Source organism: Hyperolius riggenbachi, chromosome 10 (assembly GCF_040937935.1).
Source record: "Hyperolius riggenbachi isolate aHypRig1 chromosome 10, aHypRig1.pri, whole genome shotgun sequence".
Classification (NCBI taxonomy): domain Eukaryota; kingdom Metazoa; phylum Chordata; class Amphibia; order Anura; family Hyperoliidae; genus Hyperolius; species Hyperolius riggenbachi.
Genome location: NC_090655.1, coordinates 77,522,328 through 77,535,237, shown reverse-complemented (window position 1 = coordinate 77,535,237; position 12,910 = coordinate 77,522,328). Strand labels below are relative to the sequence as shown.

The 12,910-nt window shown below is 42.4% G+C and overlaps 1 protein-coding gene across 2 annotated transcripts in view; it reads left to right on the top strand.

Moving 5' to 3' along the window:
• Positions 1–9,693, top strand: part of SHCBP1 (SHC binding and spindle associated 1) — a 34,994-nt gene extending 25,301 nt beyond the window's left edge. For both annotated transcript variants that reach the window (XM_068257579.1, XM_068257580.1), the window contains exons 10-13: positions 894–1,012; positions 6,375–6,461; positions 7,566–7,698; positions 9,208–9,693. In XM_068257579.1, the coding sequence (XP_068113680.1) occupies positions 894–1,012; positions 6,375–6,461; positions 7,566–7,698; positions 9,208–9,641 (773 nt within the window). In that variant the 3' untranslated portion in view covers positions 9,642–9,693. The remainder of the gene's footprint in view (positions 1–893; positions 1,013–6,374; positions 6,462–7,565; positions 7,699–9,207) is intronic.
• The last annotated feature ends 3,217 nt before the right edge of the window (positions 9,694–12,910 follow it).

The following is a 12,910-nucleotide window of genomic DNA, read 5'->3' as shown; positions in this document are numbered from 1 at the left end:
TTTTCTAAATTATAATAGCAGCCTTTTTTCAGCTGCATGATGACAAATGTAAAATATTTTACATTTATTGGCGGAACCCCTCCCTTCCTTTCATATTGCCGGCAAATAATCCGGCAAACTGGTGGAGTAGATGGTGTCCAGCAAAGGAGGAATTGCTAATGGCTGCCCCCAGTATAACCCTAGTTATGAAAAGAGAAGGGTGAAAAGCATGCACTGAAATGCTCATAGGCTTGAAGGAGTGTTTATTTATCTTTGTATGTGTCAGAGTGGTGCAACTAAATATTTTGAGTTTAAAAAATGTTTGGTTTCGGTCCGCTTTAAAGGACAACTGAAGTGATAAGAACATGGAGGCTGCCATATTTACTTCCTTTTTAAACAATAACCGTTGCCTGGCAGCCCTGCTGATCTATTTGGCTGCAGTAGTGTCCGAAACCAACACTGTAGTGTAGTGTCTGATAATAACACCAGAAACAAGCATGCAGTTAATCTTGTCAGATATGACAATAATGTCAGAAAACCCTGATCTGCTGCATGCTTGTTCAGGGTCTATGGCTAAAAGTATTAGAGGCAGAGGGTCAGCAGGACAGATGGGCAACTGGTATTGCTTAAAAGGAAATAAATATGTCAGTCTCCATATCACTTTCGTTTCAGTTGTGCTTTAAGCCCAGGAAAAAAAAAACCTGTATACTGATGGCAGTTTTATAACAAAAGTGGAATACTGCTGATTTTTGTCGTGTACCTGAACTGCACACCTCCCTTTATTATTCCTTATTGATTTCTTGTAAGGTCAGCAGCCTTTGTCCTGTCCTACAGTTTGTAATCTACACATCTGTAAAGTATGGATAAGACTTGGCGGTCTGGAGTCTGTAGCAAGCTTCTATGTTTGATTCCAGGTATCCTTGGTGGCCGGACTCAGCTGGAGAACTGTGTGTTTCAATGTGACACAACCGGCATTACAGTGAAGAAGTCAGCAGAACTGGTGATGAAATACTGTGACCTGTATGGAGCCAAGGTATGGTATAGACAACCTTAAAGGGTACCTAAACTGAGAGGGATATGGATTTTTTGTTTTAAACAATACCAGTTGCCTGGCAGTCCTGCTGATCTCTGTTGCAGTAGTGTGTGAATCACACCTGAAACAAGCAGCTAATCCAGTGTGACTTCAGTCAGAGCACCTGATGTGCATGCTTGTTAAAGGGAAGGTCCAAGCAAAAAAAAAAGAGATTCACTTACCTGGGGCTTCTACCAGTCCCATGCAGCCATCCTATGTTCTCGTAGTCACTCACTGCTGCTCCAGTCCCCCGCTGGCAGCTTTCTGACCTCGGAGGTCAGGGCCAAATTGCGTACATTTTTACACATTCCCGCTAGTGCAGGAACATTAACACATACATTTTTACGCGTTAGTGGTGAAACGCGTAAATTTTTGTTCCTGCACTAGCTGGAATGCGTAAAAATGTATGCAATGTGGCCCTGACCTCCGAGGTCAGAAAGCTACCAGCGGGGGACTGGAGCAGCAGTGAGTGACTACGAGGGCAAAGGATGGCTACATGGGGCTGGTAGAAGCCCCAGGTAAGTGAATCTCATTTTTTTTTTTTTTTTTTTGCTTGAACCTTCCCTTTAACCTCCTTGGCGGTTAATTTTTTTTTTTAAAATTGGCAAAAAAATTATTTTTTTAAATTTTTTTTTTTTTTTTTGGTTTCATGTAAAGCTACCAGAGTGGTAGCTACATGAAACACCACTAGAGGGCGCATGTGGCCCTCTAGTGCGATCGTCGCCGGCATCAATGGCAAACAGGGGAGCGAGTATACAACGCGTTCCCCTGTTTGGCTTCTCCTGTTGCCATGGCGACGATCGGCATGACGTCATGGACGTCAGCAGACGTCCTGACGTCAGGCGCACTCGATCCAGCCCATAGCGCTGCCCGGAACTCATTGGTCCGGGCAGCGCAGGGCTCTGGCGGGGGGGGGGGGCCCTCTTCTGCCGCTGCGTGCGGGCGATCGCCGCAGAGCGGCGGCGATCGAGCTGTGCGCGCGGCTAGCAAAGTGCTAGCTGCGCGCACAGCACTTTACATGACGAAAATTGCCCCACCAGGGGCTGAGATAGCTCCCTGCGCGGCATAGCCCGAGCTCAGCTCGGGCTTACCGCCAGGGAGGTTAAGGGGCTGTGGCTAATAGTATTAGACACAGGATCAGCAGGAGAGTCAGGCAACTGGTATTTTAGAAGGAAAAATCCATAGCCTTCTCAGTTTAGGTTCCCTCAAACCCATATATGTCAAACTCCGGCCCTCTGGCCCTCAGAGCCTTAAAATTTGGCCCTCCAGTGGTTTCCCCACTTTGCATTATGCTTGGTCCACTCTAAACCACCAGAAAAGCTGTATTGGATAGGAACTGTATAGGGGTGGGAGGGTGCCACTAGACACCAGGGAACTGTATAATGGAGGGATTGGGGTCACTAGACACCAGGAAACTGTATAGTGGGAGGAGGGTCACGAGACACCAGAAAATCGTATAGGGAAGGTAGGACAACTAGACACCAAGGAACTGTATAGGGGTTGGAGGGAACTTTATAAGGGAAGGTGGTCAGTAGACATTGAGCTTGGCCCGCGACTTGGTCCCTTTGTTCCATTTTGGCCCACTTTTGTATTTGAGTTTGACACCCCTGCTCTAACCACTTCACAACTGAGGGGTTTTACCCCTTGAGCACCAGAGCAATTTTCACCTTTCAGCGCTCCTTCCATTCATTTGCCTATTATTTTATCAATACTTATCGCAATGAAATGAACTACGGTATATCGTTTTTTTTCGCCACCAATTAGGCTTTCTTTGGGTAGGACATTATGCCAAGAATTATTTTATTCTAAATGTGTTTTAATGTGAAAATTAGAAAAGATTTGGGAAAAAATCACCAATTTTCTGATTTCGGCAGTTATAGGTTTTAAATATTGCATGCTACCGTAATTAAAATCCATGTAATTTATTTGTCCATTTCTACTGGTTATTACACCATTTAAATTATGTCCCTATCACAATGTCTGGCGCCAATATTTTATTTGGAAATAAAGGTGCATTCTTTCAGTGTTGCGTCCATCCCTAATTACAAGCCCATAATTTATAAAGTAAGTGTTATACCCTCTTGACATAAATATTTAAAGAGTTCAGTCCCTAAGGTAACTATTTATGTATTTTTTATTGTAATTTTTTTTTTATTTTAGCCGCCCCCCCCCGCCCAAAAACAGGGTAATAATTGGAGTGTGGGAGGTAATGAGTTAATTCAAAAATGTGTATTTGTATATTAACTACTTTGGCCTCCTGGACGTAGTAGCTATACCCAGGAGGCCATGTGCACGCTCCCGCGGCCTATCGCACGCGCGCTCCCGGCCGCGGTTCGTTAGCCTGGCAATCAGTGAATCGGGCTATGGTGCCCGATCACTGATTCCTCTCCCCCGCTGAAAAAGCGACAGCTTCTCTCGGAAGCTGTGCTTTTTCTGGCTGTAACGTCCCCTCATATGTCGCTCTGTATGTTACGTTTAGAGTCACGTCATGTAAACAAACTCATGGCCGACATCTTGTGGCCAAAAAGTAAAACTACAACTACAAGTGAGAAAAATAACTCAAGACACATTTACATTATAAAACTATGGCTTACATCCCACCCTCCCAAAAATACCCAAATAAAATGTTTAATAAAAAAATTACAATAAAAAAAATGTAAATATTTACCTAAGGGTCTAAACTTTTTAAATATCAATGTAAAGATGAAATTTTTTTTTTTTTTTTTTTTTTAACTTGTAAATAGTGATAAATGCAAAACGGAAAAAATGCACCTTATTTCCAAATAAAATATTGTCGCCATACATTGTGATAGGGACATAATTTTAACGGTGTAATAACCGGGACATATGGGCAAATACAATACATGAGTTTTAATTATGGAGGCATGTATTATTTTAAAACTATAATGGCTGAAAACTGAGAAATAATGAATTTTTTTCCAGTTTTTTTCTTATTCTTCCTGTTAAAATGCATTTACAGTAAAGTGGCTCTTAGCAAAATGTACCACCCAAAGAAAGCCTAATTGGTGGCGGAAAAAACAAGATATAGATCAGTTCATTGTGATAAGTAGTGATAAAGTTATAGGCTAATGAATGGGAGGTGAAAATTGCTCGGATGCATAAATTGAAAACGACTGAAGGCTGAAGTGGTAAAAAAAAATAAAAAAAATTTTAAATGTAGTTTTACTATTTGGCCACAAGATTTTTTTTTTTAGTACTGTGAGCGTATGTACGTTTACAGGAAGTGTGTGTTTTTTTTTTTTGTTTTTTTTTTTACAGAATGATCGTGCAGCTTCTCATAGTAGCAGCCAATCATTGCTTCGGGGACATAGATCAATGAACGGCGGCAAAGTGGTTAAAGGACAACTTTCAACCAAAATTCTAAAAGTCACAGATTTCTAGTAATTACTAGCAAATGGCAATACAAAGGCCTTTTTCACCTTTTCATAATTTGTGAAGAAAATTGGACAATCAAAGGGAACAGTTTTATATGTGGGTATTACTATGGAGGACTGCACCATGCAGAGATGGGGGGGTCATTCCCAGCGTACTGAAACAGACTTCACTGGCTGTCATTCTCTGCCAGAACTTTTTTCAGAATGGCAGGAGGTAGAGATACAGGATAAACATTCAGCTGAGCAGTGTGTAAACAACTCATCAGCTGCAGCTCTGAGTGCTTTGTAGTAATCTGTCAGAAGATGACAGCCAGGAAGAACTCATTCTGAATGGTGGGTGTAAGCATCCAAGAATAGGAAGAAAGTAAAGGGGCACATACACCTAACTATTTTCCCGCCGATATACAGCAGATTCGATCACTGTGATCGAATATGCTGTGAAATCGTTGCGCAAATGATTGATTTACGTCCGAAATCAATCATTCCTGTCGAGCCGTCTGTGCTGAAGCTTTTGCTCGATCACCGGCGGGTCGGGAGTGCGCTGATAGCGGCATTCAAATGCCCGACGACCGATGCAATACATTACCTGATTCGGCCGGCGCGACACCTCCCGGTCACCGCTGTCTCTTCTCCGCTGGGCTGCATCTTCACTGAACTTCCTGTCCCAGCAGGAAGTTTAAACAGTAAAGCGCTCTCTACTTTTTAAACTTCCCCGGACAGAAAAAAGTGAAGCCTGCCGGTCTGGAACCCAGCGGAGAAGAGACAGCGGTGACCGGGGAGAGTCGCGCTGGCCGGAGCAGGTAATGTATGCGGGGGGGGGAGGTACCTTAAGAATCCTCTCTAAAAGCTACACTGTAGTTAAATAATCTCTTGGCTATTCCCATATTATCTATGAGAAAGCAAAATGTAATGGCAGGGCAGAAATAAACCGTAAATCATTTCTCTGTAAATGAGAGAAGTGCCACCTGTCTACATCGGTACATTACTGCACTCTGACGCAACTGGGAAAAGCAGTGCTCTGATACATGAGGCATTTACTTCACACAGGCTGTGATTAAAGACACATGAAAAGCCTTGTGGTGTTACTAATAGCGCTATAGGTAAATGGGAGGTTTATAGAATTACATTCTTTGATAGTTGTCCTTTTACAATAAACCTATATATTAATTTTTACATCCTTCTTATATTGGTGGTTTTGCTGGCCTGTCTCACATCCCCTTCTGTAGTCTCCTTTGACCATGTCACCCCACTCTGTGTCCTCCATAGTACTTGCATCCTGGTGTCGTGACACAACATCCTCCCAGAACCCCCCATTGCAGTTGCTTGCTGCTGCTTTTTTCACAGTTATCCCAACACAGCCACACTCCCCACACTATTTGAGAGCTGTAGGTTAGATGTAACAGCATGCCACTCTCCCATTTCTAGGGTCTGTTTAAGCAGGCGACTGCTTGGATTCATAGGCATAGTTTACCAATGGTATCTATGGACTCCTGCATTGAGTTGAATGGGAGTGTTCATCTCAGTACATTTACTTGCGATTGTATGGTTGGTCTAAATTGTTTGGACGCTCTCTGCAGCGGTTGTTTGACAGTTCTATACCCCCATGGGAGCTCAGAATACGACAATGGAACAACGGAAACTGATGCCAAACTCTTTCCTGCTCTGTTGCAGAAAGTGTTAAGCGTAGGCTCAACGGGCTGCTCACCAAAACCTGTGTGAACCGCACCTCATTTAATTGGACAAACGCACTCCCCGCCCAGAGCAATGGTTTTGATGTGGTGGAGGGGTGGCAATGTGTCATCTGTCACACTTTTTTAACTGCCTACTTTTTCAGCGAAAGAACTTTAAGAAGTCGGCTTTTTCAAATGAGGAAAAATCTAGCAGCTTTGTGACTTTAACCTAACCTGTTTTCCTTTTGTTTGGTTCAGGGAGCTGGCTTGGAGATTTACCCCGGAAGCAACTGCAGTCTGACTGACAACGGCATCCACCACTGCAGAGATGGCATTCTTATCAAGGTACACAAGCCGAGATGTGTGCTGGATATTGTGCAGCTGTGTTCACCTCCTTGTCACATCTGTGTGGCTCCCAGCTGTCATGAGTTGTAACAGAAAAATAAAATACCTGGAGTGTCTAGAGTACAGATGTACAGTATATGTTTTGCACTGTCCACGTTTTGATTTTAATGGGGTTTTTTTTGTTTTTTTTTCCCTATAGTAAAAAAAAAAAAAAAATCCTTCTTGGGATTCTCCATTTTAACTGTCTATCTTGAAACCAATCCTGATGTCATTTCCTCCCTTACTCTCCTCTGCCTGATTGTGCATGCATTGCCCGCCCTCCTCCCAGTATTCAGGCACTCCCGCCCAGCTCTGCAATAGAAAGTGCATTGTCTCAGCATGATAAATATTGGCCAATCAGAGAGTAACAGAGGTGTGGCAGGAGAAAATGGGGTAAAGGGGCTTCAGTCAATCAGGCTGCATTAGTCTGAGAGGAATGTAAAGAAGCAAAAAAAACAACAACCCAGCATGCCCTGCAACTTCCTTTGTACGGCAATGTACCAAATAAGAGTCTAGTAAACTGGGGAATGATCATTTTTCAACAAGAAAAGTAATTGTGATATTTAACTTTTGGATTGCCTGGTTAGCATCCTTATTACTTGTTTACCAGATAAAAATAAATTGATTTTATGCCCGACAGATACAATTTAACACTCTTCTGTATCCTCCCAGATGGCTGTTTGTTATCTCACCAACAGCTCCAGGCTGGAGATAAAAATACTTGTTTTACTACATGGGGTATCCTTTGTGAACTTACATTTTTTTAGGTATTTGTCAGTCTACCTCACTAGTTGGTAAATTAAGTTTTCTATGCAGTATCAGCCTTAGTGAGTTCTACTAAATCCGTTTTCTGCTTTACCGCATGCGGCAATGTTTTGTGAATTAAACCTCAGAAACCAAAACAGAGGGAGTTGTCTGGAGCAAGGCAGGCATGTTTGAAGTGCTAGATAAAACATTCATTCTGATTGGTTGCTTTGGAAAATGCTCAGTTACTCCAGTTCTCTGGGCGGCTGTCTTCCCTGCATACTTACTCTCTCATATTCTGTTTGTGTCCTCTGTTCTCAGGACTTCATTGATGAGGTTCATGATCTTCCCAAAATAACCCTGGAGCATAATGTCATCCACAACAATGAGGGCTATGCTGTGGTTCTGGTGAGGCCGAGCGCTGCCATTGGCAAACTGAAGCCAGTACAAGAAGGTGATTGCTTATTCTTTGTATCTATAATCTGTTTTATAAAATAATCTGCTTGCCACGTAGAATACAAACCTGTAGTGGGGCGGAAGTTACATGCTGACCTCGGTAGTATGGATGCCTCTGGATGGATCTTTGTACAGCCCACTGCTCCAGCGCAGGGTCCCTGTTCATCTTCTGGCTCCCTCCTGTCCGTGCATCTGTTCTGGCATGGGCTAGTAAGGTCTGAACAAGCTCAGTAGAACAAAGCCACCTTCACATCCTCCTCCATTCACAAGCACTTTGTTCTACTGAGAATGTGCAGACCTGACTAGTGCATGCACAGTCTGGATGTGCTCATCTGTGACTGGGAGTGCAGCCAAGATAAACCCATTTGACAAGCCTTTTGTTAGATTAAAGCGATCTGAGCAGTGTTTGTTTAAAAAAAAAAAAAAAAAAAAAAAGTGTCAAACCAGCCTCCACCTAAGGGAGAATTATGCTGGGAGAGGTTACCATTAATGTAACCACATCAATGGGAACTACAGCTCATAAGTATACAAGCAGGAACCGCAATTTCTCCTGTGGGCTTCCGCCTTATCCACTTGCATTAGCCTAGCACTTTTGGAATTGTCAGAGATTACGGTACTTCCAAAGTGCGGCTAAAAGCACTTTAGTGGACCTTAGAACTTATAGGGAGGATTGACTGACTAAATACTGCTCAGATCGCAGAACCTACATTGGTGCAGTGGGCTGTAGGAGGATCTGGGAAGCCTCTGGACCATCCAGAGCAGGAAGTGGAATACCTGATAACAGCACTGGAGCTTTGCCCTGAGCTAGTCCAGTTTTGGAATTAAAAGGTGTACATGCGTGCTATCGTCCGAAGGGATCTGTACTAGATCAGGTGACCTTTTGGGTCAAATGCTGTAAAGAATCATTGTAGCCTATAATCATTCTGTTGCCATGGAGGGGAAAGATGGGGCACAACAGATAGGGTTTGGGGTGGTGGTGCACATTTCTCAGTCAAGGCTGCCCCAGCTGAGAACCCTCTTGCGTGTGTATGAGGCTTAACGGATACTAAAGTTGTGAATAGTGTGCTTTTACTTTTGGTTGCTTCCAGCACCCGTAGTCTTGTACGTCCTTCAAGAATTATTGCCCATGCGCTGACCTGCCTCCTTGACCACGCTCCCATGGCTGAGATCGTTCTGTCTTAACAAACTGCGCATGTGCAGAATTCTCCTGCCCACAGGAGTGCAATCAAGGTGTAACACCAGGTCAGTGTACACAATCGTGTGCGACTCAACTATTTACAATTTGGGTATCCTTAAAGAAAGCTGATGGATGTAACTCATTAGCCTTCTAAATCAGATTAGTCCTGTCATTGTTCATTGGTCATTGTTCAGCCCAGGGGAGATTACATAGTTTGTGGAGAAAAAGGAATTGTCTTATAAAATTTCATAGCATCGTTGTTGTTTCTTGATGTGGGTTTTATTGGTTATTCATATATAGCTATAACTGGTTCAACTTCTGTTTCTCCAGATCAAGATATTGAAACTACCATAACCGAGAGTAAAGAAAATTCAGATGAGATGCAGTTGGAAAGGGGAGATGATATAAAGGCAGAAGGCCCTGTTGACCAGGACAACCCCATTGAGAATTGTGAGAAGTTGCCCACCTCTGAGATTAAAGTAGAAAGCAACACTGACCCCTCTGGCGAAGTTGAAGAATGCAACGTTGGTTTAGAGAATGATTACTGCTTTGCCAGTGAGGAAGTGGATGGTAACGAGACTATAGCCATTGAGCTGACTGCTAATTCCCAGAGAAAGACCTTGGTGCAGAAGAAGAGACTGAGTGCCATGGGAATCACCGCTGCCAATGATGAACAACTGTTATCCCAAGAGCTGTTTGTCTCCATCGTCAATAACCAGTTTAAGTGGAACGGGAATGGCGCTTTTGGAACTTTCCTGTTTTAGATCTCACAGGATTCTAAGCTTGAAACACCGGCCCCCTCTCCACACCCGTTTCCATACCTCTTATTTAATTGCCTCATATTGCACGTGTACAGAAGATGGGTTTTCTACAGCTTGTTTTTACTTTATCCTAATTGCTCACTAATGTGGAACTTAAGGCTGCACTTTTTTTCTTGTATACATTGGGGAAGGTATTAATACTATCAGGTTTTTAATGGTATGTCCTATTTGAAAAGAGGGCCTGTCACTTGTTACAACATAGGAAGTTAAGGGCTGCCTCTACAGGATATGTGTCGGCAGAGAAAAAAAAATCTGCGCTCTAACACGTTTTTCTGTAGCTTGAAGAAAGTGTTTTATTGCTATTACTATTGGACACTATCACTTTCCGGTCAGGTGATCTGCTGCAGTGTGTTTTTTAGCTTGGCGTTGTTGCATTTTCTTTGTATGTACATATATATTGTATCAGTCCCATGTTGCATGAACATATATGTAGCAATTGAATCGCAGAGTATTTTATAAAAAAAGGCAGTTATTGGGAGTGTATAGTTCTTTATCAGCACTGAGTAATTGGCTGTAAAATCTGCAGTTTTCTGCATGAACTGGTTTTTGGCTTCTTTAGAACTTTTTTTTTTTTTCCTCCCCAAATACCTTAAAGGACAACTGAAGTGAGAAGACTATGGAGGCTGCCATATTTATTTCCTTTTAAACAATACCGGTTGCCTGGCATTCCTGCTGATCTATTTTTTGTTGCAGGTGTGTCTGAATAACACCAGAAACAAGCATGCAGCTAATCTTGTCAGATCTGACAATGTCAGAAACTTCTGATCTACTGCACGCTTGTTCAGGGTCTATAGCTAAAAGTATTAGAGGCAGAGGATCAGCAGGATAGCCAGGCAACCGGTATTGTTTAAAAGGAAACAAGGCAGCCTCCATATACCTGTTACTGTTGTCCTTTAACATTTTGTTTCTTTTAACTTTGCCCCTACTTTGCTACTACCCCTAATGTGCCAAACATTAAATGTGACAATAATTCTATCATGAAATAAAAGAAATGCTATTTGTTGCTGCACTGCTAGCTCTTTCCCATAACTTGCTAGTGCTTACTTGTCAGTAATATAACTGATTAGCATATGCTGTGTGCCTGACACGTTTTGGTTGCACAATATTTTTGTTTCTGGAGACAATGAAATTCTAATTTAAATCTTTGTGTTTGTTTTTCTCTTTTGTGCTCCACACAGATTAAGCCACATACAGTATAGTGAACAAATCTAGGCAGGATGTATTATTACTCCCTATTCTGTTACTTGTTTAGAGTTTAATGGTTAAAGTAGTAAAACTGGTGGAAAGGTCTGAGCTGTAATGTAAATGTGCTTGCAATGGCCTAAAAGAGAAGAAAACACTGGTGGTTAACCAATACACTGACTCACTTGCAATGAGCATGGTAGTTCTGATGTTCTAATACCCATACAGTTCAGGGCAAAGAAGTTCTGTTCTCTGGTTTGGTAAAGTCTTCACTGTGTGAAATCCTCTAACGTTATCTCAATTCGTTGTAAGGATACAGCACCTCAAAGGACAACTGAAGTGAGAGGGAAATGGAGGCTGCCATATTTCTTTTAAGCAATGTCAGTTGCATGGCTAGCTTGCTGAACCTCTGCCTCTAATACTTTTAGCAACAGACCCTGAACAGGCATACTACTGCAGTCAAATAGATCAGCAGGGCTGCCAGGCAACTGGTATTGCTTGAAAGGGAAGAAATATGGCAGCCTTCATATACCTCTCACTACAGTTGTCCGTTAAATCAGTGTTCCCTAACCCTGTCCTCCATGCCCACCAACAGTGCATGTTTTGTAGAAAACCACAGAGGTAGTTAATCAGCTCTGCTGAGGCACTAATTACCTCACCTGTGAATATTTGTGGGGGGTTTTAGCAAAACATGTACTGTTGGTGGGCCTTGAGGACAAGGTTGGGGGAACTCTGCTAAAGGACACCTGCAGTAAAGAAGAAATATGGAGGTTGACATGTTTCCTTCTAAACAATACCAGTTGCCTGGCAGCCCTGCTGATCTATTTGACTGCAGTTGTGTCAGAATAACAAAAACCAGCATGCAGCTAAACTTGCCAGAATTGACAATTATGTCATACATATGATCTGCTGCATGCCTGTTCAGGGTCTATGGCTAAAAGTATTAGAGCCAGGGTATCAGCAGGATAGCCAGGAAACTGGTATCTCTTAAAAGGAAATAAATATGGCAGCCTCCATGTACCTTTTGTTGCAGTTGTCCTTTTAAGCTCAGTACTCATCTGAAGATGGATCAGGGGTCTACATCGGAGATGTATGGATCCCTGATCTATCTTCTGCAATCCTGTACCGCAAGAACAAACGACGGGTGTGAATGAGACTTCAAACAATCCCAGTAATTGGCGCAGGATTGGGGCTCGAAAGAATAGTGCATAACTGGATCCGCTGCTATAATCGTGATCGCTGCACATAGCTAAACATTGTTTAGCTATGGAACCAACTCTCCCATCACTCAGTAGAGAATTACAAGTCTTCTCCCACCCCAAGATGATAGAGCAGTATGTTACTAAAGGGAAGATGGGATTTAATGCAAGAACATCCTTTATTTTATTAAAGCAAAACATAAAAAAAAATCACTGCAGTCATACAAGTTTTTTTTTTTTTTTCCCCTTCATTTACAGCTATCACCACTGACTAATATTGACTAGAGATGGTTAATGAGAAGTCCATTGTGAGTTGATGCAGAACTATGCAAATGTATGCAACTTATATGGTTGATTTGAAACCTGCGGTATTTGACTGGTCAATTTTCAAGCTGCGTGTGCAGAATTCTGCATCAACTTTGAACAATTTGAATCTCATTGATAAGCCCTAATGTTAACCCAGGTAAGGTGTCCAATCTTTTGCTGACTAAAGGTGCGTACACACATGCGACTATAGTCGTTTGTAATGATCGTTCCCCGATCTTTACTAACGACGATCGTTACAAAAAACGAACCACCGACTATTAAGGCAAACGACGAACGAGCCAAATCGCTACAAAAGAAAGTTCTGTCTCGGCGGATTTTAACCAACGATGATCGTTTGCAAAAGTAGTACATCGTTGCAAACGGTCCTTCGTACTAGGCTTGACATGCGCATTTCACTATTTCTCCCTGAAACTTCTCATTTTTATGCGCAGGCGCAATAGTTGCTTTACGTGATGTAACGTTCGTTCTAACGCTCAGATCGTTACACACATTTAAAAACGAACT